General features: G+C 35.2%; 1 protein-coding gene across 1 annotated transcript in view; it reads right to left on the minus strand.

The window, feature by feature from the left end:
- Antxr2 (ANTXR cell adhesion molecule 2) overlaps positions 1 to 25,330 on the minus strand; it is a 132,935-nt gene that overhangs the window by 61,857 nt on the left and 45,748 nt on the right. Inside the window, exons 11-12 of the mRNA XM_076863939.2 lie at positions 24,394 to 24,472; positions 13,859 to 13,954 (exon numbers count right to left, since the gene is read on the minus strand). Coding sequence (XP_076720054.1) covers positions 13,859 to 13,954; positions 24,394 to 24,472 — 175 coding nt within the window. The remainder of the gene's footprint in view (positions 1 to 13,858; positions 13,955 to 24,393; positions 24,473 to 25,330) is intronic.

A 25,330-nucleotide genomic window follows, 5' to 3' on the forward strand; every position in this document is an offset into this window, starting at 1 on the left:
AAACTTTTAAAGGTATACATAAATATATTTCCAGAAGAAAATAGTATGATTCTGATTTTTTTAAAAAATAGTTTGGAATGGGGAAGTGGAAGGGGTATGGATGGAATAAAACTCACAATAAACTTGCAGCCGAGTGACAGGGACAGGGGATTCATTGTATTAGTCTATCTCTTTGCAAATGTTTGAAATTTTCCATAATGAAAGGGGTTTAAAACTTTAATTTTATTGATAACATTTAGAGAATTGGTCCATAATTTTCAGTGTATATAATTTTTTATTATTCAAATTTTAGATTAGCTCTAAACCTCAGGAGAAATACCCAGAGAGTGACAATTATATAAATATAACAGGACAGTAATTTAATTTGACCAAGTCTCCTTTTGAATCCTACAAGAAATTCTGTTATTTCTATTTAACCCTTTTATTTAGTTCCATTTTATTTTATCAATAAACATAAAATTATATTATTATTATATGTATATTAAATATTATATAATATATTTATATTATTCTTCTTAATAATATTGAAAGTTAAAAATCTGTTTTTTTTTTTTTAGTTATCTCAGAAATAAATGCCTGCAGAGGATTCAGATTTAAAATAATACTACAGTTAAACAAAATAAATTTAAGGTTATCAAGCTATAGGTATTTTTCCTTTGTTAAAAAAGGAAGTCCCTTCAAACTTGCATTCCCAGAGCATGTGATGTGTCAGCACTTCAGCAAGATCCAAACCAACTCACTCATCTTCATTTGAAAGCCAACTCTCCCTCCCCACCTTCCTGTGTCTTTCAAGTTGGTCACTCTTTCCAATTAGAATCTCAAAATGTTATCATAATCTCTCACTTTTGAAGGACTCCACCAAATCAATTCTATGTCCAATAGATTCCTTGAAATTCATTCTCTCTCTCTCTCTCTCTCTCTCTCTCTCTCTCTCTCTCTCTCTCTCTCTCTCCCTCTCTCTCTCTCCCCCTTTCCCCCTCCCTCTCCCTCTCCCTTTCCTCCCTGTCTCCTCTCTCCCCATGAATTCCTTATCTTCCCAAAGTAGCTAAGATTTCCTTGATAAGGACAGAAAACTCTCTTCTCTTCCCCAACATTTATCAGCATTCAGAATGTTATTTAGCTTCAAAAACCTGAAGTTCCATAAGAACCAGTTTTATTTCTGCCTTGTTTCTCACTGCCTTCCCAATAATTCAGTAGATGCCTGGCACAAATCAGACTTTCAAGAAAATAAGAAAGAAGGAAAAAAGAAAAGTTAGGAAGAGAAAAATTAAGGAATTGAAAAAGGGATTTAAAAAATGAGAGAGAAATAAAAGGGAAGAAGGAAGGAAAGAGAGAAACAGCAGAGAGAGGAAGGACAAGGAAATTTCTACTCCATTCCCACTATCACTACTTAAAATCATGAACTCAAGATTTTCTGGATCTGAAAAATAGTGACTACATTTTTCAACTACTCCAATATACACACAAGCAAAACTTCACTATTCTAAAAAATTCCCACCAAATCATAGTCCAACTATGTTTGGACTGCTGCAACAAAGAGAAATTCACTACCTCACAACGCAATTCATTCCACTGGCAAGAATTCATCATTTGAAAGTTTTTCCCCCAAATGAAGCCAAAGCTTCTCTCTGCATTTTCCACTCTTAAGCCCTGGTCCTAGAGTCTGGAAACGGACATACACAGACACATATAGACAACACACACACACACATACACACACACACACACACACACACACACACACACACACAATTTTTCTTACAGAGAAGAGAAATTCCTACTTTTGAATACTAGGATGATTACCTAATTCTGTTGAGTCTATCCATTTTGGAAGCTAAATATATCAACCATTTCTCATGAAATGATTCTGAGTTATAGGTCATCTTGTTCAGTTTCTTCAATTTACATTAGTCAGTGTCTTAACTGTGGTTTCCAGAACTGATCATTGCATTCTTTAAACATAGGTGAGCCATGATAAATAAATGAATGGTACTCAGACAAAAGATGCACCTCATCATTCCTCACCTCCCTCTTTTAAGCATCTTAATTAATAATATTGATTAAATTGATTAATAATCTATAATCACTAAAGGCTTCTGGGAGCATTAATGCCTACATGCTGTACATGTAGTTAAATTAAACTTCTAGCTTGTTTCTTTATCACTAACCCAACTCTCATTTTAATCTATGTAACCAGGTCAATATTCTTCTAACAGATGTCTAATCAATCATTTATTTCATTAAAATGAATTAATAGTTCTAATCCCCATGATTCAAATCCATGAATTACTAAATTCTATTGAAACAAATTTACAAAACATGCTTCCCCTTAGGTTTGCAGATCATCATAAAGTGCTCTCTGGACTTTTTTCACTAAAGAAAGATTAATGTACATTCTTCCATTCCACCAAGACTGAGAATAATATATCTGAACTCATTTCATTGTGAGGATTTCAAATCTACTGGCTTATTACCTATATGTCTTGCACAGATATATAAGTTTCTGAAGAAACAAATAGTATCCCCAACCCTGATCTATATTATATCTTCCTAATAATTACTGAAAATCCCTTCCATAATTTTTCCTTTTTGTGTGTGTCATTATCCTGTATAGCATCTAGTTTGGTACTGGTATAGAAAATTAAGTTTCAATTTAAAACCCTCACATGACCACTTTGCTTCTGTCAAACTTACAACAGGATCATGAGAGACATCTTTGCAATCCTTCGCTTTACTGGAAATTCTAAGCTAGACAAAAACCAAAGCCCCTTTTTCTGTACATGTACATGATCCAGTATTTCTGTTCTCATTGTTCTAATGTCTCAGCATATACCAGCTGCTCCACAGTTTAGCCCTAACATCCTATCTACAAGCCTTTCTTTACATACACCTTTACTCTAATCAGACTGATGATCTCTGCTCCCCTCAAATATAATAAACCATTTCCTAACATGGAGACTTAATATGGTCTCATCTAGCCTTCCCAGACCAGTCTAACAACGTTCTATTGCTTTATCTAGAAGACTTAGACTTCTCAAAATATATATTCATGCACAGTTGAGCCATTCATACTTTATTAGTTTGGATTTTAGTGCTTATTTTGTGATTTTTAAATTATTCCTTTAAAAGCATAGATTTCTTCCTTTCCTTTTTTTTTTTTTTTTTTTCGCCCTAAGGATCCACTCATGATAGACAAGAGCTCTTCCACTGAGCTACATCCCTAGCCTTCTAAATTGTAGATTTTATAAGGGCAATGCTCATTTCTCCTCCTTTATAAATACCTTGAGTACCTAACAAAGTGCTTTTCAGAGAGCAGATACTGAAAATATGATTCAAAGTGAAGCAAAAAGAACTAGAAAAGTTCACAAAGGATCATAGTCAATCTCCAAATTTATAAGTAAAACATTAAGTGAATATGTATACAAATGATGGATAGATGTTCCTAAAATAAATATTGCTAGTTCCAAAAAAACTAAAATATTGCTAGTTCCAAAAAAAATTAAGCATTAAGAGCTGGGGCGGTAGCGCAGTGGCAGAGTACTTGCCTAGCGCGTGAGGCACTGGGTTCGATCCTTAGCACTGCATAAAAATAAAACTAATAAAAAAAAAAGAAAAGAAAAGAAAATCATCACTTTTTTTTCTCTCAACCAGGGAAATGAGAGAATTAATGAACTCAATGGCACCTGGGAAGACATAAGATCATCCCAATTTCTTCACCTGGGAAATAAACAAGATTAATTATAGGTCCTTTCTAACAAGAAGATTCCAATAAAATAAAAATATGTATCACAATGTTTCCATCAGGTCTCTTCAGTCTATGCCTTTCCATAACTAAGTAGGGCCATATGTCCTTGTGCATTGTACTCATCTTATTCCAGAAAAGAAACTTAGGATTTGTGTTTTCCAATAACATGTAATTAATCTGATAAATGACTGACTGCATGAAGTTATAAATTTAAAGCGATTTTGAAGTCCGGGAAAGTATATTTTCTACATTGTTAATAATGGAAATAAAGTTCTACCTAAATGAAATTTCAATATAATAAATTAAAAGATATCACAATGACTTGGGAGGCAGAGGCAGGAAGATTGTGAGTTCAAAACCAGCCTCAGCAACTCAGCAAGCCCTAAGCAACTCAGGGACAACCTACCTCTAAATAAAATATAAAAATGAGCTAAGGATGTGGCTTGTTGGTTAAGTGCCTCTGGGTTCAATCCCTGATACAAAAAAAAATAAAATAAAATAAAAATAAATCAAAAGAGACAACCACAATCACAACAAATAACAGAACTTTCAGGAACTAAACCAGAGCTAAAGCTCAACTGTGTACTATTCTTACTATTAAAGATAACCATTCTTTGTTGTGACTGCCATATGGCCCATACTCTGTATTTCTCCTATTCTTAAAATAACCCTGTGCTTGTCCCCATTTTAAATATAAAAAAGGAAGGCACTAATTTCAATAATTTTCCCCAAGTACATATGAGGAGACAACATAGAATTAGATCTCCAATCCAGGATCCAGGTCCATTTACCTTCAAACTCAGTTCAACTTCTGTCGTGTGACAATTTAAAATAAGATTTGGACTGCAAATTAAAAGTATGCAGAAGAAAAGGCCTAAGCTATTTGGAGCAGTTTTACTTACTAGGATAGATGGATGAATAATACATAAATGATAGTTAGATCATCTATGTATAAAATTATATTTAATGTTTATGATAACTGCATAAGTTTATCGCCATTTTATAGAAACATACCATGTTAACTAACATTCACAATATCACTCACCTTTAAATGTTGAAATAGAAAATAAAATGGTTTTCGTGTGATGTTTCAAAATGCTCCCTCTCTCCACTCTACCACACAGCCTCATAAGTAACAACAGAGGGTGAAAATGATCTGAAGTCATTTGGCCCAAAAGCCGAAAATGGCAAACATCTATGCCCAACTGACACCCTGCATTTCAGTGAAACTAGTTCAGGAGAAAAGGAAAACTAACTGTTGTCCAAATACATTAAAAATAACAGTCATGAGAATCCCATTCTTATATTAAATAGTGCAAGAACACATTCATTTCAGAAAAGGATGTATTCATATGCACCATATTTTATGAGAATTTGCAGATTTTAAAAGGCATAATATTGCCTAGTTGCCAGGATTTTTTCCACTTAGCATCCTTCAGCTCTGTATTGAAAATTCTGGAAAACACTTTCACCACTTTATGAACCATATGCAGAGTTTGATTCTTCTCCAATTTTTTTTCATTTGTTATTATCATCATCAGGGAGGATTACATCTCATCTACTTAGCTGCTAGAATGAGAATTTCAGTTTGGAGGAAAGCCGATTTCTTAAAAAGAAAAAAAAAGTTAGCTGCTTCAGGCAACAGTCCTTTTGATCCGCTCATTAACACTTTTCAAATGTTCGAGTGATGTGGGCATTCTCTGCGCTAGAAAATGTCAGCCCTGGAGCCTGCAGCCAGCTTGATGCAATCATATGTTCCGATATTCAGAAAAGAGTGAAAAGAACTGTCAACATTAAACTGCTTTGAATAAAAAAAAAAAAGGAAAAAAAAGCAGATACTGTACAATGACTGTAGATTGAGTAGTATTTGAGAACTAATTCTTGCTGGTCGCAAAAAAGAAATGCCCAATCCATCAACAATGTCATTTAAGTGCCTAAGAGCCCACAGACAATATAGAAAACATTCTTAGTGTTTACAAGAATTTGTTTAAAATATATGTGGATCTTCCTCTCACACTCCTTTTTCTTGTTGATAAGATCAGAGGGCGGGTACAGCGCCTTTCTTCTCAAGTCCATAAACAAAAAGTTCCCTTTTATTAGTATTTGGGAAGTCCTTTTATAATTCCACAAAGATAGATGGTTTCAACATCCAGACCAAAATAATGGTCCGGGTTATCTCATCCTACTTGGCAAACGATCAATGTTCAAAGAATCTTACTTCGAACAAATAAGTAAGTGGCCAGAAATCTAGGCAATAAATACAATCTAAAATGCCAAATGAGACCTGGGAAGAACAGTGTGAGAGTATATTTTGCCAGGAAGTTAAGTAAAGGTGTTGCTGTCAAAGCAAATAAACTCAGACCCAGAAGAATTTGATACCTTGTTTCATAAATGATGCTCTGTTGGAAAACATTACCATGGAAGCAATACGTCCTAACATCACACTGTATTTCAAGGAGGCTACCAAACATAAATCATTTTAATTAATGGTGCAAGGAAGGCATATTAAAATTTAAATTACTTATGTTTTATTGTGCATTCCAAAAAAAAAAAAAAATCAGGCTCCTCTGAAAGTAACTCAATAAAGGCACCATGTGCCCTCCTCAACAATAAAAAACAAGTGCAATGTAGAAGCATTATTACTATTTAGAAAGAACAGCACAGCTGTTGCTGGCTAAGAAAATGATTCTATAGAGCTCTAGTCAGATACATCCTCATCATGAAAGCCTAACTTACTTATAAGCAAATTAAGGTTTAAAAAGAGAACTTTTAAAATTGTTTTCTAAATTCAAGATTCATGAGATTTTTCTGTAATGTCCTAAATACACTAAGGGAAAAAAATGAGTTTGCAGTTTTCCCTGGCCAAGGTCACTAAAGCAAAGTGAAGATTTATCATTTCCAGCATAGTCAAGTATTTATTTGCAGCTGAATAATATACTCATTGACAACACTCCAAAAAGCCTTTGTTTGCCACCTCATTAGCCTTACATCTGTAATTCTGGTTTTCCCAAATGATGCAACTATACAACTGTCATTTCTGCTATCCTTATTAGTAAAACAAATCTGCCCCAAACTCAACATATCCTCAAAGATTTTTTTAAAAAAAGGATGAAAACATATATATTTTCTGATATTTCACTTATATAAATCAGTTCATGCTAAGTTTTGTTCTTACCTACCGCCCTATCCCCTTTTTTAATCCAAGTAAAAAAGAAAGGATATTGCAGATGCCTTTGGTTAAAAAAAAAAAAAAGCAACTGCAGAGGGTGGGTGTGAGCATACTTCATGAGAGTAATAAGTGGGGAGACATAACACCATGCAAAAATGAGAACTTTCCCCCCTATGGGATGGTTTACAAATTTAACACAGCCTATAATTCATTAATGGTAATGCTCATAAGAGTTCTGTTATTAAAAATATTACTACATGAAATGTTCCAGGGATCATTGGTTTCAATTTCTATTTCTGCATTAAAAAGAAAGCAGAGGACACAATTCATAATGCCTTAAATAATTCTCTCTTCCTCACATCTTGAAAAATACTCATCAAATGAATTGAAGGATTTAAAATTATTTTTTTTAGTTTCATATTAAAAGCATCTTGGACATAAGGCGCTGTGGTTCATGCCTGTAATACCAGTGGTTCTGGAGGCTCAGGCAGGAGGATAGAGAGTTCAAACCAGCCTCAGCAAAAGCAAGGAACTAAGCAACTCAATGAGACCCTGTCTCTAAATAAAATACAAAATAGGGCTGGGAATGTGGCTCACTGTTCAAGTCCCCTGAGTTCAATCCCTAGTACTCCCCAAAATAAACAAATAAATCTAAAAACTTCTTGGGTGAGCAGATATTCCACAACAGAAACTTTCCCTTTAACTTTGATCTATGTCCCTCTTTGGCAGACTTTATCATGAACTGCTTCCCATGACAATTAAGGTATATCGAATCTATAGCATTTAAGGGACTTCAATTATATTAACATATAATGATCTAATCTGTAAAAAAAACAGTTCTATAAAACTATGTATGCTTCTTTATTAACTTATTAAATAATGAGATCTAGTTACTATCATAATTTTGAAGTAGTGATGCATATAAAATGTTTGACAAGTATTTGAACTATAAATGTGACATAGGATACATATCTGTGATTACTATGGCCAACACTGTATTCAGAATAGATAATACTTTTGTAGGCAGTGGATTACATTCATGAATGAAAGAAATGGTAAGTTTCAATTAGAGGTAAAAATAAAGATGTATTTTTTTCCATACAAATTCATAGTCCTCTGGTTAGAAATCCCTGTGGGGTATTGTTAGCAGCAACTAGACAAAAGTTGTTTCTACTTCCAAGTTTTATATAATCAATAAATTCTTATGAAAATATACCTTGGTTCTTACCATATAAGATTATATAGGCTTTATTTCCTATTGTATGTAAGAGTAACAAATTTAAACAAAATAATGGAAAATTAAGGCCGGGCTCAATTCCCAGCACACCACACACACACACACACACACACACACACACACCACAAAGTGAAAATTATACAAAGAACAATTTTACATCATAAATTCCTTTAAACACAATATTTCTCCATAGTGAGAAGAATTTTTATTATAAATAACAACAAAGCACCCTATTGTGCACCTGACTTTCAGGTAAAGAGATATCAAGTTTCTCAATTCTAAGAATTGATACAGTTCAGGAAGATGTATCTGTACAGAGATACGAAAAATTGTGCTCTTTATGTGTAATAAGGATTGTAATGCAAAAAAAATTTTAAAATTTAAAAAAAGAAAATGTATCCAATAACAATTATTTACTGTGCAACATGTAACATAAACACAGGTTTACAATGATGAATAAAACACACAGTACTCTGCCTTCATGAAATTATTAATCTAAAGAGGAGATAGTTTTAAACAAATATAATGTTAATTCATCATTTAATCATACTTTTACTTAAGTGCCAAAAATGTACTACCTTATACTAGGCAATTTTGCTAAAATTTCACTATAAAATATTCAAGAAGGAATGTTTCTGACTTTCATCTTTTTCTTGTTTGCTGGTCTCAAAGTGCTTCAGCTAACCAGGTACATATTGTGGTTTCATAGATACGGTATTTAGTTAAATGTCAGAGTGCTTCATTTTTCTCTGTGGGGTAAGAATGTCAATTTTTAGCTTACAAGAGATTCAGTGGTTCAATACCTAAATCTGAATGAAATTGTACTAGCTCCTTCTTACAAACTATCACCCTGAGAAACCTGTGCACAGATCCCTGTTGTCAAATGAGTCTATGCCAAATGTCACATATGCCTTGGACACTTCTGAAAATTGTAAAGATGTTTCATTCAAAAATTCCTGGTCACTCTGGAAACATGAGTAAATTCTTCTCAGTATATAAAGCATTATGTGTACTTATTTGACAATTACCCCCCAAAATCAAAAAGAGCTATTCTAATCTCAATTTCTAAAACTTATAGGCCTAAGTAGCAATTTCCCAACTCTAGAGAATAGCAGAAACATTCATTTGTTGCTGCTATAACAAATTATCACTAACCTGGTGGCTTCAAATAACAGAAATTTGTTTTCTTCCAGTTATGGAAATCAGGAGTCTGAACCGGGTCTTACAGGGCTGAAATCAGCTATTGGCAGAGCTGGTCCTTCTAAAGACTCCCAGGGTGGAATAATCTGCCCCTGCCTCTTCCAGATTCTGCTCATGCTGGTATCCTATGGCTGGTGGCTGCATCACTCCCAAGGACACCTCCACAGACACTCTGCCTCCTCCCCTCTGTTGTCCCCTTTCCCTATGTATCCCTCTTATAAGACTTGTGATTGCATTTCGCCCCAGCTCTCAGGTAATCTCTCCATCTCAAAACAATTTAGTCCCCCTTTGGCCACACAAGTGACAAGCACAGGTTTCAGGGGTTAAGACTTGAATATCGTCATTCTTTTTACCCCCTCTTTTTCAAACTCTAGTGACCTGTGGAGATGCCTCACCTTACTCACCCCTTCCTCTCAGGGAGAGCCACCATTACTGGAAAACTGCCCACCACTGCACAAAGGCCTTTCCATTGTTGAGGCAGAAAGAAAACCCAGAAAACCAAAACCCTGAGAATCACTGTCTAAAAGGCAATAACATTGATGCCACTGAGTCATCAATTAAAACCTGTGAAAATGTAATATCCAAGCAATGAAAAGTCCAATCATTTCATAAAATATGACTTAATGTTTCTTGTATCAGTATTTGATAAAATATAAAATAAAGGAATAAAGAACATGTGATAGACATTGAGGTCTCTTTCTCCAGGTTCTCCATTTGGTCAGAGCTCCTGGGCTCATGATGCCCACTGAGGTGGGGAGCTGATACTTTCCAAATGTGCCCAAGAACAAATTCTTTCAGCTGTTCAGTCCCACTGAATCCCCTCAGTAGAAAAATTTGATTCACATACTTGCTGCTATTACTTAAAATATATTCAGATAAAAAGAAATCTGTATAACAACAAGTTGAAGTAAATGCATTTCATTTCCCATTAAAAAGTTATTTTTTGGGGACTGGGGTTGTGGCTCAGGGGTAAAGCACTTGCCTAGGATGTGTCAGGCACTGGGTTTGATCCTCAGCACCTCATAAAAAATAAGGGATAAATTAAAGGCACTGTGTCCATCTATAACTAAAAATATAAAAAATGTTATTTTTCTGGTAATGATAGACAAGTCAAATTAATCCATAATAATTTAATACTACTAAGGATTACTTAAATGACCACATTCTAATTTGAGCATTTCACAAATATATTCTCTTAAAGGAACAAAATAAATACCCTTTAATTGTACTACATCTTTTGAAATACTCAAGATTTTTTTTTATGATCTCACTTGCCGCTTCTTTTCTAAAAGCCTCTTCATTCTTCTCTAGTCTAGTTCCCTTCCAGTTTAAGATTCCAACTATAGGCCCTTTGTTAGATAACTTTACTTTGGACTGGGGACATGGTTTAGTGATAGAGTGCTTAGCTTGCATTAGTAAGGGCCTGGATTAGATCCCCAATAGAAGGTAAGGATAGGGGAGGAGAGAAGAAAAGAGGAAGGGAGGAAGGAACAGAGAGAGAGAGAGAAAGGGAGGGAGGGAGGGAGAAAGGAGACTCTGGCCACATCTAAGGTGCACTATCTGTTACTGGCTTTCCACTTCCATTTTTGATAGAACTCAGTTGGGCACTCTTGATCTTCACCAGGACCAGAGCTCAACATTGCTGTAGGCACAGCTCCTTTCAGATGATTCTACTGAGCAGATCTCCCTGGTGGTTTCGTATCATCCCTGGGATGAGTTCAGACCTACAAGAAACAGGAAGCCCTCCCTTTGGGTTCTTCTCAAAACCAAAACTACCTACTTTTTATACAAGATCTCAGCCTAGCCCTTTTTGAAGCATGCCAAAATAACTCATACTTTTCACACATACTCCATCAAAATGTCCCTCATCCACTTGCACTGTCTTAGTCATCAAAACTCAGTTTGGGGTCATTCACTCAGTCCTGTTTTTCTGAAACAGTCCCTTTGTGTTCTTACTGCTCTTTACACATCTTGTGATTGGGCACTTGTGACCCTCCCTTAACACTTACTTGCCTACATTTCTGTGTTTCCACATGAAATGTGAATTTCCATACCATATCGCAGGCATTTGTGTATGTGTATATGGTATTTGGGATGGAACCCAGAAGCATTCTGACTCTGAGCTACATCCCCAGCATTTTTATTTTTTATTTTGAGATAGATTCTCCCTAAGTTGCCCATGTTGGTCTCAAACTTTCTATTTTCCTGCCTCAGCCTCCCAAGTAGCTGGGATTACAGTCAGGTGCTACCACACTTGGCTCATATGCATTTTTGTATCCCCAATTCCTAGCATAGTAACTGGCACTAACAGATGATTAATACATATTTGCCAAGGGCTAAATGTAGAATTTTGCCTCTACTTTCTCCCTGCTTTGAAACCTACTTAAGAAAACATTCGCTATGATTCATTTGCACCTAGGTATGAATACTAAGTGTAAATAAGCTTATATTCAGGACTGGCTACTTTTTAATCGACATTCCTAGGTACAAAATAAAGGTAGTTCTCTCAAATAAGTTCAAAATTAAAAAGCATTAATTCATGATGTGTCTGATTATAGGAAGCCTTGCTGACATCTTATACACAATTAACAGGACCTCTCTATGCATTTCATAAAGACATTCCAAGATTTATAATCTGCAAGGCCTCAGGGTTAGAAGGAACATAATCTTTCTGATGATGAACTGCTCTCCATAATATCCAAAATTATGGCCAAAATCTGTATACAAGAACATCTAAGTTCCTCCCCAAAAAGCCCATTTCCGTTTTTGCATGTATTAAAAAAAAAAAAAAAAAAACAAGTGTCATATACCTTGATAACTTCTGAGCCCTCTGGTCAATAGTAAATGAAGTTGCAAAGTAATAAAGGGAGGAAACCAACACTGTAAAGTTTAAATTAAAAAACCAAGGAGCACAAATCACATTAGGGCACCTTTTTGCTTTTTAATTTGAGATTCAAGAATGGTAGCCCCCCTAAACTAGCCATATCTCGGATAATCAAGATTATAACAGGAAACGGTCTGTGCATAAATTGCTATGGCAGGAAACTGATTAGTTCAGCAAAGAGACAGGATGCTTCTTGTCTCTGATGTTGTCTGAGTTAATTCTATGCCTCCTCCATGGGCCAACTGCTCTGAGATAAAGAATTATAAAGTTGCCTCATGAAAGCAGACTGAAGTACAATTAATAATAAATGCAGGGGTGATACAAAGCACTGCCTCAAATTGCAAAGAAGCTGAAATCAGCAAAGGTGGGCGGGGTGGGGAGGGCAGACTAGAAACATCATGTAAAACACTACCATGATCTACATACTATCAAGTTCTATATCATGTGCTCATATAAAAAGGAGCACTCTCAAAATAAGTAGTAGGCATACTTTGAAAGAAGGCTTCCTTGGGATAATCTTTTCTATGGAACTTAAACAGTATAAATTGGATTGCTTGAAATGTACTGAAATGTATTACTTAACATATTACCCAGAATAATGCTCCCACAAAGATGTTCAAAACTGAATTCCATGGTCCTGTGAATAAATTACCTTACATGGTAAAAGGGATTTTGCAGATATAGTTAAGAACCATGAGATGGGAAATGATCCTGGATTATCCAAGTGTGTCCAACCTAATCACCTATTTCCTTAAACATGGAGGGCCTTTGTCAGCTGGGTTCAGAGTCAGAAGGAAATGTGAATACAGAAGAATCATAAAGGAGATAAACATGGTTGGTTTTGAAGATGGAGAAAATAGTCTAAGAGACAAGAAATGTGGATGGCCTCTTGAACCTGGAGAATGGAGTGTGAATGGACTCTACCCTAGGGGTGCAGAAAGGAATGCAGCCCTGCTGACACCTTTCAGCCCAGTGAGACCCACATCAGAGCTGTGATTACACAACTGCTAGATAATGAATTTGAGTTATTTTAAGTCACCAAGCATGTAGCAATAGAGGGTGAAGCCCACACTCCTTCACAGGTTTTATGCAAATATGAAAAATGACACAAATTGAAACTACCTGTCATTACTCCAAAAGTGACTATTTAACAGATACCTCAACATCTGCACTTGACTTATTTCTAATGTGTTTTTCAGAGGGAAAACAAAAAAATCTTGAAAGAGTAGAGCCTTCAAAAAGGAAACAAAAGATTCATAAACACTTAGGGAAAAAAAACCTGACATTATCAACTGCTTTCCATGAATTCAACAGAAAACAAATCATCCCATTTACTTGAATTTTTCTTGTACTTGAGTGGAAACACTTTTATTCCAACTACTTTCCCACATTTCTCAATGCTTTTTTCTATGAACCTGATTTTTAAGACACTTTTTAGGTGATATTTTATAATACATGTTGACATGCATGCATTCCCAAATCTATAGCAGTAAAATGATTAAAATTCAAGTAACCAATTGAAACTTTGCTGTCATTGAACAATGAGGCATTCATTCATATTTACAACTTACTGAATAAAAAAATAAATTAAAAAGGGTAGAGTTGCAAATCCTTCTTACTCACCACTTTGCAGCAAAGGGGCCAAAACCACCACATCAAACCCATGCCCAAGAGTAACAGTAACACCAAAATAGCAATGATGGCTGCAATCCCGTTAGACTAAAGTAGAGGAAAGACAAAAACAAAGCTTAGGTCAGCAAAGACAAAGCCAGCAAAAATTAGGGTCAAATACCACATACATTTTTTTTAAGGAAATACTAGAAAGTAATACAGAAAGCATAATAATGCCCAACCAGATTTCAGGTATGTTCCTTTAAATTCTATGAATTCCTTTATATTTTATTTAATACCTGTTAGATTATGTTATGATAGGTAATAATAAATATAAAATCTTCCAAATTGCTTCAGACAGTTTTAAAATGTCATAAAAGAATGTAGGGGAAAAAAAATCACTATTTGGGGTTAGACAATGGTACCTATCTTTTGTGTCTAGGTAAGGATTATTTCGGTTCAAGCATGATTACCCTTACATAGGATTTCCCCAGACTATATAATGATGTAACACCGTTTACTTGGTACATTTACATGGTAAGACAACATGCATATTTAAAAATCTAAGTAGATGACAAGTGAACAGCAGCAGCTATTACTGGCAAATGGCAGATATATATCAAGGCAGATCAGATGATCTCTGATCACGGTTCAAGTCCTGCCTACACAAGAACCACACAAGTGTTCTTTCACTTCCTGACTGCCATGTACCTCTGAAGTCAAGACACCTGCTTTAGGCTCTGCCTCTAACCCTTTCATCCTCACCACCACCTATTCATCCTACAGGGTCCAGGGGAAGTCACTTCTTCAGGAGGCCTTCCTTAGATCCTCTGGCTAGAAAGTACCCCTTCTAATTCTACAGCTCATATTTATCAATATTTTAATCCTTAGCACTTTTCACAATATAATTATGAGATTTATGACTTTTTTTCATTTCTTTTTTCTGCCAAAATTCATTGCGAGTGCTAGAAAATCACAGGCTATGTCTAATCAACTTGTACCATATACTCCAGGCCTGGCATTTAAAAACTATTAACAGTGAGAATGAATCCCAAAGAAATAAGACTCCAAATGCAAAAAAAAAAAAAAAAAAAAAAAAAAAAAAAAAAGTGCAAATGCATTTACTTTTGATAGAGTTCACAAGAGAAGAACAGCATCTCTTTCCCACTCTCTGGAATTCCCAGTAATCCTATTGTGCTTTAGTTCAGTTTTGGTTTTCAGGGTTTTTTGTTGGTTTTGTTGCTTTGTTTGGTTTTAAGAGAAAGGATTCAGGGAAGAACAAAACAAAAGGGAGAGAAAAAGAGTAATATTTTTATAGATAATTTCAGGAAAATATCTAAGTGTTCTGGTCTTAAAGCCAAAGAAAACAGTCCAGAGCATATATCAGGCTGCTTAGGGAAATACCCACAGTGCATTCTTCAACACATAATTCTAAATATTCATGAAAAAAATCAAGCTATTCTCCACAGGCTTAATTATATTAAGGCTTAAAATCTAGACAAACAGAAAAGAATGACATAGAAGCAGATGGAAAACTGCGGCATGCCATAGATAAATGTGTAAATTTTGACCTCATCTTCAAATACCAGGTCTTATAAAGATGCCTCCAATCCATGACTGTTCACAAGCAGAAGGAGCTAAGCATTCCCCACCAGCCTTTTCCCACCTGAGAACCCAGGTTAGTTGACTGTGCTGCACAACTTTCAAAAGAGTTCTGAACATTTAGTTCCTCCTTTCTTAGAATTTGCACTTTTTCAGAAATAAAGACATGCAACTACAGGACATGAATCTGCTATAATTTAGCAGTTAGCTCATTTTTTTCAGATGTCATGAACAAGAGAGAAAATTGTGCCACCAGTTGGAATACTAAGTAACTGGGCTGACCCTGAGAGGTATGCAAAATTTTTTTATTTTCCCTCAAAATAAAATGCCTTTATTATAGCATTGACAAAACACTATGCCCCTCCAGATACAAATATACATTTATTATGACAATACTATCATCTCTACTTATTCCAAAGCCTTATATAAAAAAAACTAAAATTAAAATATGCACATTCAAGACCTACAGATCTTATTTTAAGGTGGAGCATGATAGAAAATAAAGCAAGAGGAAGTACATAATTTAATGATACCCAACTTTGTCATATATGTCTGACACACACCTCCTGATTGTACCCGTCCCAGACATTAGCTCAATTGATTGGATACAAATTCCAGCTTTCCTATTTCCTTTGTTTTGATTGCCAGAGCCATTATCAAAGCAAGGATATGTCAGATATGAAAGGGAAATAATTTCATTGTTCACATAACTTCATAAACAAATTAAGAAAGGTCAAACATGTCAAATTTAGGCCTGTGAACAGATACAGTGCTACAAACCCTGGACTAAGAAGCCAGATGAAGAGTATGGAGCTGGATAAAATTACACCCAAGTCTGTGTCATGGGCAGAAACTAGAAACTTCTCATTTTTACTGAAACATGTTTCTCTTTTGATAGAACTCAGGTCAAAACATAATCCTAATAAATATTCAATAATATCATTTTTCCTTAACTAAATAGAATATATGTTATTGGAAGTTAAAAATATTTTTCATTCATTCAAAAAATATTTGATGAGCCCTCATTACATACCAGGCAGTTAAACAAGTGCCATGGAAAATCCTCCCAAAGCCTACTGGAAAGAGAGAAACCTTCAGCAAAAGTGTGAGCAGTGTGAGAACCTGTAAAAATGGAAACTAACCTAGCAGGTTAGGCTCTGAGAGGATCTCTTGAAGATGTGTGAAGGGATGAGGAGGAGTGGAGGCAGAATCAGTGGCTCTTGTAAAAATAAGAGAAAGCCCATTCTGACTGGAGCCTGGAGTTAGAGGAAACTGGGTGACAGCCGAGGAGATTGAAGAAAAGAAGTCAAACATAAACCTCTGAAAAGCTGTTGTTCAGTACAGAGAGAACTGGCCAGTGTTGAATTAAAAGTCATTCGTTAGATGACCTTCCAATGGATCATACGTTGCATTCTTACAAAAAAGGGGTTCTGAACAAGTAACATTTTCAGATGTCTATGAAGACTCGGGTATGAAAGTTAGCTGAGAAGTCCAGCATGAGACTTAGCACGTAGATGTCAGTCAAAACTCTGACGTCAAAACTTCTCTAAGGATTATATAGGGACAAAGCCAAACCTCAAGCCTTGATGTTAGGATAGAAGGAACCAATTTTCTATTCATCCAAACACATTGTTTTTGAACTTTATCTGCATCTAATTTCTTTTCCTTTTTTTTCATTAAAAGAAAGTTATAATATACAATCAAAAACTTTCCAACAAACTGAAATCCTCCCAAGACAATTATAGAAGTATAAAAGCAAATCGGGGCCACTACTGTATTTGCAAAGTAATGATGGAAAAGAGGAATCGCTTAAAGTTTCAAAATTGCATGAATGTTGTGATGGATCTAGAAAATAATTTAGTCCCAGTAACCACATTAGAATAAAACAGACATAGAAGAGAAGAAATTGGTACCTACAATTTTGTTACCTTAAACTTAGAGTTAGGGAAAGAAAAAAGAGTCATGGACAAGGTGATAGAGCGATTTACTGGATTCTTTGGAATATTCTATATCAGGAATAGTACACTATAGCTCAAGAGCTAAATCAAGTTCATTTATTTTTTAAGACCTCTCCCAGCTAAGATTTTTTTTTGCATTATTACATAGATGAAAAAAATCAAAAGAAGAATATGCCACATGAAATTCAAATTTTGGTATACACAGCTTTATTGAACACAACTACAGCTGTTTATTTACATAATGTCTATGACTGCTTTTGTACTATATAGTAGAGTTGAGTTGGTTGTGACAGAGACCAGACACCCAGCAAAACCTGCAATATTTACTATCTGGCCTTTTACAGGAAAAGTTTGTTGACCCCTGTGCTAGACAAATCAATTTTGGATCTGGTAAAAAATGGCAGATTATTCAAGTGTTTGTTCAAGGGGAAAAAACAGATTTGGGTTCAATTTTCAGTTCATGAACTTACTAGATTGTGAAACTGGGCAAGAAATTTAACCTTTCAGAATCTCCAAGCTCCAAGTTAATAGTAAGAGCTACAATCAGCATAAGCTATGCTCATCAAGCCATGCATCCTACGGAGGGGCTGGTCCACCTAACAGCAGCACCTTCTAATGTGTTTGCATAAATGTGCCCTAAGGATTGGAATAGCTCTCTGATCTCTGTTCCTCGGTTTTCTCATCTGTAAAATCAACATATTAGTAACAGCTTCCTCTTCAATTGTGAGTATTAAATGAAGCCAGAAAGTGCTTAGCACATGTGCAATAGAGTTTAGCATACTGTCCAGTACCCAGTCTGTGCTCAGAGAACGGGTTCTTGATATTATTATTCTAAAAGGGCCATAAAAGATCAATAGTTCCAAGAGGGAAAAACAAAGACATTTTTACTGTATTTTTTTTTAAATCAGAGATACATCTAAGAGACTGATAAGACCAGGTGTGGTGGCACACACCTGTAAACCCCGTGGGTTGGGAGACTGAAGCATATGGATCACAAGTTCAAAGCCAGCCTCAGTAACTTAGCAAGACCCTGTCTCAAAAACAAAATATAAAAAGGGCTAAAAATGTGGCTTAGTGGGTTCAATTCCTCAGGCCAAAAACAAAACAAAACAAACAAACAAAAAAAAAAACAAAGAGAGACTGGAAGATATGAAGGGAAAGGACTATTTAGAAACAAACCCTCCTCAGACTCCAGTCTTCAGTCTCTTAGCCTAAACTTTAGTTCACCCACTTTTTAAAAAAAAAACAATTATTATTTATTTTTTTAAAATTTATTTTTTAGTTTCTCCACATTTAAACTACACATACTATAAATTTCATTCACTCATTTAGCAAATAATTTTGGGACACCTGCCCTGTATAAAGACCACATATAAAAAGAAGCAAAGATAAGTAGCAGGTTCTACCATTAGCATCTCACGGCTGATGAGCAAACCTGGAAGAAAATAAAGTGGAGCTCAGAGCCCTGTTTGCCTATTTAACAGGACTACACCACAGATGCTCTTGAAGCATATAAAGGGTCTTTTTTGTTTGTGGGATTTTCACAACAACTAATTAATTACTAGACCAAGGGTGTTTAATTTTGTTTGGTTTTTGAATATCTGTAAAACTCAAAAGCATCATCCTCATGAGAAGAAATATTGCTAACTGCATTTTACCTGATTTATATATCTAAATATGCCTGAAAGTCTGAACATCATTTAAACCCAGTGCCCAGTATTTATCATACTATTACCCACTATCTCTTCTACTGTGACTAGAGATTTAATGCACAAATCAGCAGGTTCACTGTATCAGCTTGAGTCTCACTTTTCATGTCTATAAAATGGTAATATTACTGCCACATACCAGAGGTATTTGAGGCTGAATACAAAATATGGTTAAATCTAATGAGAAAAAAATGTTCTATAACTATCATCAATATGATGAAGTGAATTACAATATTTATTATCTGAAATCATTAGTATAATCATAAAAATCACAAAAAAAAGGCAGGCTTTAGGTCCTCAGGCGAAGCTGGAGGGAGGTCTCTGGTGACCCCTCAGACTTCTTCTCAGTCCTGGTCTTGGTGACCTTACCCAGGCACCTACTGCTGACTTCTCTTTATGTTGGGATACTATCTTCCTTGTTCTTCTCTATTTGATACACGTTCTGATTTTCCCATATCTTGATGTCCTGCGTTGTACCTTCTCTGTCACTTCTTCATTTATTCTACCAACCAAGATGAACTTACCTGTCACCTCAGCCTGATTAATCTTTAAAGTTTAATCTGATCAGATTTATTCCTGACTGTGGGCCTGGGATCTCCCTTTTCCAAAAGAATCTTACTTTAGAAAATTTGTATTTTCAAGTTTGAAATGCTTGTGGATCTCATTAAGAGCCTCTGGAAAGCTGGGCACAGTGGTGCACACCTGTAATCCCAGTGACTCAGGAAGCTGATAGGAGGATTTCAAGTTCAACGTCAGCCTCCGCAACATAGAGTGGCCCTCAGCAACTTAGTGAAACCCTGCCTCAAAATAAAAAAGTAAAAGAAGCTGTGGGATGGAGCTCAGTGGCAAAGTGCCCCTGACTTAAATTCCCAGTACCAAAAAGAAAAAAAAAAAGCCTCTTGCCAGTTTTAGACCCTGGAAGGATGTCTTTTTTGGGACCTGGAAGCCATTCCTTTGAAAAGTCATCAAGGAAGATACGGCCTCAGTGGAGGAAGAAGGTAGGAATCTGTAACATCAGTAGGCACCTTGCTCTACATTTCAGCACTACCTTCTGCCAGGAAGGCAGGAAAAAAACTTACTTTTTCTTTAAGTAAGACAAATTAGCCCAGAGGCAGCCCACAATTTTTCCCCACCAGAGCTCTTAAAAATTCTCCAGCCATTGGCTTCAACAGAGTTCCATTTAATCTCTCTTCCCTCTTCCAGTAGTCTTGAATAATATCTTCCTTGTTTGCTTCCTTTTGTCCAGTACAATTTGTGTTTGCACATATTCCTCCTATTTTAAAATTCCATTAACCTTAATTTCTCTCATCTTTCTTCCTTTTCCTATCCTCAACAACAGTGAAACCTAAATGCTGATCTCCAATCCTGATGCTTCTCAGAGACTTGAGGTTATATCTACAATTACCCATTGGACATTGCCAACCTTTCTAATCCAGCATTACCTACAATAAAAATTCTCTTCATCTCAAGATCAGCTGGTTTTAGATGTTTCCAAAGGTATTATTATTCTTTCACACCATGAGATTCAATATTTTGGAATGAGTCATTCCAATCCCAACCCATAAGACACTTTATAATACGTATTTCTTCATTGATACAACTTCTATTATTGTTTCTAGTACTGTTTCTACCACCGTAAGTAAACTCAGAACCCATAGCTTTATGCATAAATTCCAGAACTTGTCTCCTAAAAGCTTTTTCTGTGCCTTGTTTTCTTTCCATTCTTTCTTGCAGGCCACTACTAATGGAATCTTCCCAAAATAGAATGCTGCCATCACATTCATGTCTGAAACCTTTTAAAAAGACACTGTTATCTACTGAGGTTCGATTTTATGATTTTTCAAGACAGTAAACCTAAAAAAAATTAATGGAGCTTCTCATATAGTCTTACTAGCTCAGCATTCTGCCAAATATACAGGAGGAAGAGGAAGAGGAATATGAGGAAAAGAAGGAGAAGATAGAATGAAGAAAGAGATGAAAGGAAAAGGGATAAAGGGAAGGAAAGAAGAAAGAGAAGTTGATACTGACAAATTACTATGGTTGTTACCTGAATCAAAGGATATTTTTAAATTAGAGAAAGAAAATTTTCAGAATAAAGAATTCTTTCACATTGAGTAAATCCAGCTTTATTAAAAAAAATCTTTTTTTTTTTTTTTTAATTTCAGCATTGACATTTCTGTACAGTAGATTCTGGGTACTATAGGCCTGTAGCATTCCATCCAAACTCTGTGTGGTGTTTTAGGTTACTGATGATCTAGTCAAAATCTCCCACTTCCAATTTTTCCTTCCACTTATTTCCACTCTGACTAAATATTTCTGTTCTCAATTCTTCCACACATACCCTGTTTATTCTTTCTCTGTAACATGCTTCCTGTCCTCTCTTCTTACCTACATTCTGTCCCTTTATGAACCAGTTTGTCTTGCTTCCTCCATTAAACCAAAATCTCTCTCTGGTACTCTTCCTTCTCCTGCTCTAACCTCCTGAAAGCCACTTGTTTCCCCCAATAAATATTATGTGAAATGTTGTTACATACTTCATTCCACCCACTGTCTATAACTCCCAAGATCATACCACCAATCCAGACCCTTCTCTAAAGCATGTGAGTTATGTATTCAGGGGCCTCTCTCACATATACACTTAGCTACCTCATACATATCTGTCACTCAACAGTACCAAAATGGAACTCCTCATCTTCCAGAAACTGCCTCTATCTGATGGCAATGCATCCTTCTGGCTGGAGGCAAAAGAGTTTAGTATTATGCTTAATGTGTTTTTTTGCTTTCACACCCCACATCTAACCTGTCTAGGCATTTCAAGAGATCCACCTTTAAAATACATTCAAGTTTGGAGCTGGGAATATAGTTCAGTTGGTAAAGTGCTTGCCTCACATGCACAAGGCCCTGGGTTCGATCCCTGGCACCACCACCAAGTAAATAAATAAATAAATAAATTCCAAATTCAACTACTTCTCCCTACTTCCACTGTTTTCATTCCAATGGGGTCATCCACCTGTCTTCCCAGTTTCTGGATTACTAAAACAGCCACAGAGTTGAGCTCAATGTTTCCATTTTACCTCCACCAGTAAAGCCCATTTTCACACAGCAGCCAGAGTGATCTTTTTAAAGTGTTAATTCAAATCCTATTAAATCATTCCTCCCTGTTTCCCTAGAGAAAGCTCAACTCCTTATAATGACTCATTCTCCCACCTGCTCTGCACCCTCCCATCTCTCTCTCCTCATCCTGAGATTCCTACTCTCTTCCTATTACCTCCACTCCACCACACTGATTGCCTAGCTATTTTTTTAATTTGCCAGATATTGTCCCATGTCAGACCTGGTTCTAGGTGCTCTGTCTGTGGAACACTTGTCCATCAGATGGTCTTTGGGGCTCACTTCCTTTCCTTCCTCAAGTCTTGGCTCAAATCTTACCTTCTCAGTGAGAATCACCTTGACCCCTATTTAATATGGCAACTTGCCCCTTCACCTTCTCCCTATCTCTGACACAACCAAGCTTCCTTCTTATGAAACAAAAACTACCTCATGTCATAATACCCTCCTGAGACCTAGCAAGACCTGGATACACCTTTCTTATTATCAACCAATAAATTTCAATGAATCATTCAGCCTCAGCATCCCTGCACATGGAACTAGTACCCGGTTATAAAGCAGGAGCATAAACCCATTTCCCTAAATTAGCTGGAGGTGAAGAATAAGAAGATGGATAGAGAAAGAATGCCATTTCTGAAGCTAAGCACTGAGAAACTACACAGTACAAATATTTGTAACCTCAACCAACCACATCCTGAGAAGCCAGAAAACCTAAAAATTGCAACATCCACAAAACTTACAAATTGCAAAACACATTACAGATGAAGGGGGGAAAAAAACAACTTTAAACAAATCTAATATTTTCAAAACAGAAAAAAAAATGTCAACAAAGCCATTCAGGGAGTTCCAAAGTGGCCCAAGTTTCCAACTACATGATAGTTTTTTCCTGAAATGCTGTTGTACAATGAGAAGCACAACCACCTCTGCACAGATAGCATTCAATTGTTTTACTATGTTCCTAGAAGAAGGATATCTCCTGAATTACTATATAAAAATATAAGGCCACAAAACCATAAGATCTATAAGAAAATTTTAAATTTGGGATTCTAGTCTTTTGGAGGGCAGAAAATTTTCATTTTTTTCATATACACACACATTGTTGTTGTTATTGTTTTTGGATGCACATAACAGTAGAGTATATTTTGACATATTATACATACTTGGAGTATAACCCATTCCAATTAGGATCCCATTCTTGTGGTTGTATATAATGTGGAGTTACACTGGTCATGTATTCATATATGAGTAAAGGAGAGTTAGGACCTATTCATTCTACTGTTTTTCCTATTCCCATCCCCCCTCCTTTCCCTTCACTCCCCTTTGTATAATCCAATGAACTTCTATTCTTCCCCTCTCCACCCTCCTTTGCTGAGGGTTAGCATCTACATATCAAAACATTTAGACCTTGGATTTAATTTATATTTTTTTACAAAGAAAAAATACTCTTAAAAATAATAGCCAAGGAGTCAGTCTAATTTAGAGCTTCCTATTTTCATGTTCAACAATATAATGTCAAATCTTTCTATAAATGCACAAAATTAACTATTATGTTTGCATTTCAACATAAATTCATAATCTCAATGATAGTTTCAAACTAAGATAGTATCAAGCTACCATATTAGAAAACACTAACTTAATTTTAAGATGGATAAAATAATGAAGTCGGGCTGGGATTATGGCTCAGTGGTAGAGTGCTTGCCTGCCATGTGTGAGGTATTGGGTTTGATTCTCAACACCACTTATAAATAAATAAATTAAATAAAGGTCCATTGACAACTAAAATAATAATAATAATAAAATCACCCATTAAGTGCACTAAGGATTTTAAAATATGATAAACAGCTACTAAATTCTAACCTCAAACAGAAAAACTGTCAATTCCCTTTTTAATTTTCTAAGGAAAAAATGCTTCATTTTTTATTCTCTTATCTTAATTTTAAATGACTTTTGAATTTTATAAATATCAATTCAAATGTATAATCTCTTAAAATTCCCTTAAAAGGGAATCAAACAGAAATTCTAAACAATCTAAAATAAATTTTATGTCAATTTTATGGTCTTCCAATGTACTTGTCTGTGCCTTCTTTATTGTAGTGTGCAACAATGCTCAGGCTCAATAAATTATTTCTGGATAAGAGTATTTTTAAAAAACAACTAGCTTTTTACTTACACATTCTGTGGCTGTGACTATTAGTGTGCTTGAAATGATAGATTTTCCTCCATTAAAGCTTACTGAAACATCAAGAGTTCTGAAAGAAAAATGAAATAATAATTAAAAATAAATTAGAAACTGAAGAATTTCTAAAAATTTTTATGTCCTTATATAATTTAAAACTGACCAGAATATGCTTAAGGAGTAAAGACCACAGCTTTTAATCAATTATTCTAATATTTTACTTCCTGAATTCTAATCCTTATACATTAGCCAGAGGAAAATTCCTTAAGTGATCTAATTGTTCCTTTAAAAATGTTAGTATAAATAACAACATTTAGAAATTTCCTAATTCAGAGAAATGTTGAAATTATTTTAGGCTCACAAAAAACTTAAAAGGGAAAAATTCTTAGATCCCTTTTAGTTTATTTTTCTGTCTCTATAGATATTACTGTCTTCATAAGATCAATGTTTAAGAAGATAAGATCAGAAGTAATACACCATTTAAAGATGAAAAAGTGAACATGAAAGGAAAAACAGAAAAGAAAAAATAGAAAAAGAGACATGTTTCTAGACATTTGTTGTAGATGGTCCCAGGATACTAACATATTCTGGCAAGGAAGAAAAGAGAAAATAATCTGGGTCCCTGGCTAAAAACATATCATAGCTAAAATACAACTTTCATTTTGAAACAATCAAAAAATGATTTCAAATTATAAAACAAATAATAATTAAAAATTTTTAACTCAGATTCTAGTAATTAATTAGTTGGAATCAGTTAGCTGGAATTAAGATCTTTTTTTAAATAGCTGTAGTGAGATATTGAAGGGAAAAATGATAAGGAGGTAAGGAAACAGCTCTATTTCAAAATAATTTGTGAACTATATTAACATACAATAATCAGTAATCAAAGCTACCCATTCATTAAAGCAGAAAGTAGTACATGACATCTTCT

The sequence above is a fragment of the Callospermophilus lateralis genome, chromosome 8 (assembly GCF_048772815.1).
Source record: "Callospermophilus lateralis isolate mCalLat2 chromosome 8, mCalLat2.hap1, whole genome shotgun sequence".
NCBI lineage: Eukaryota > Metazoa > Chordata > Mammalia > Rodentia > Sciuridae > Callospermophilus > Callospermophilus lateralis.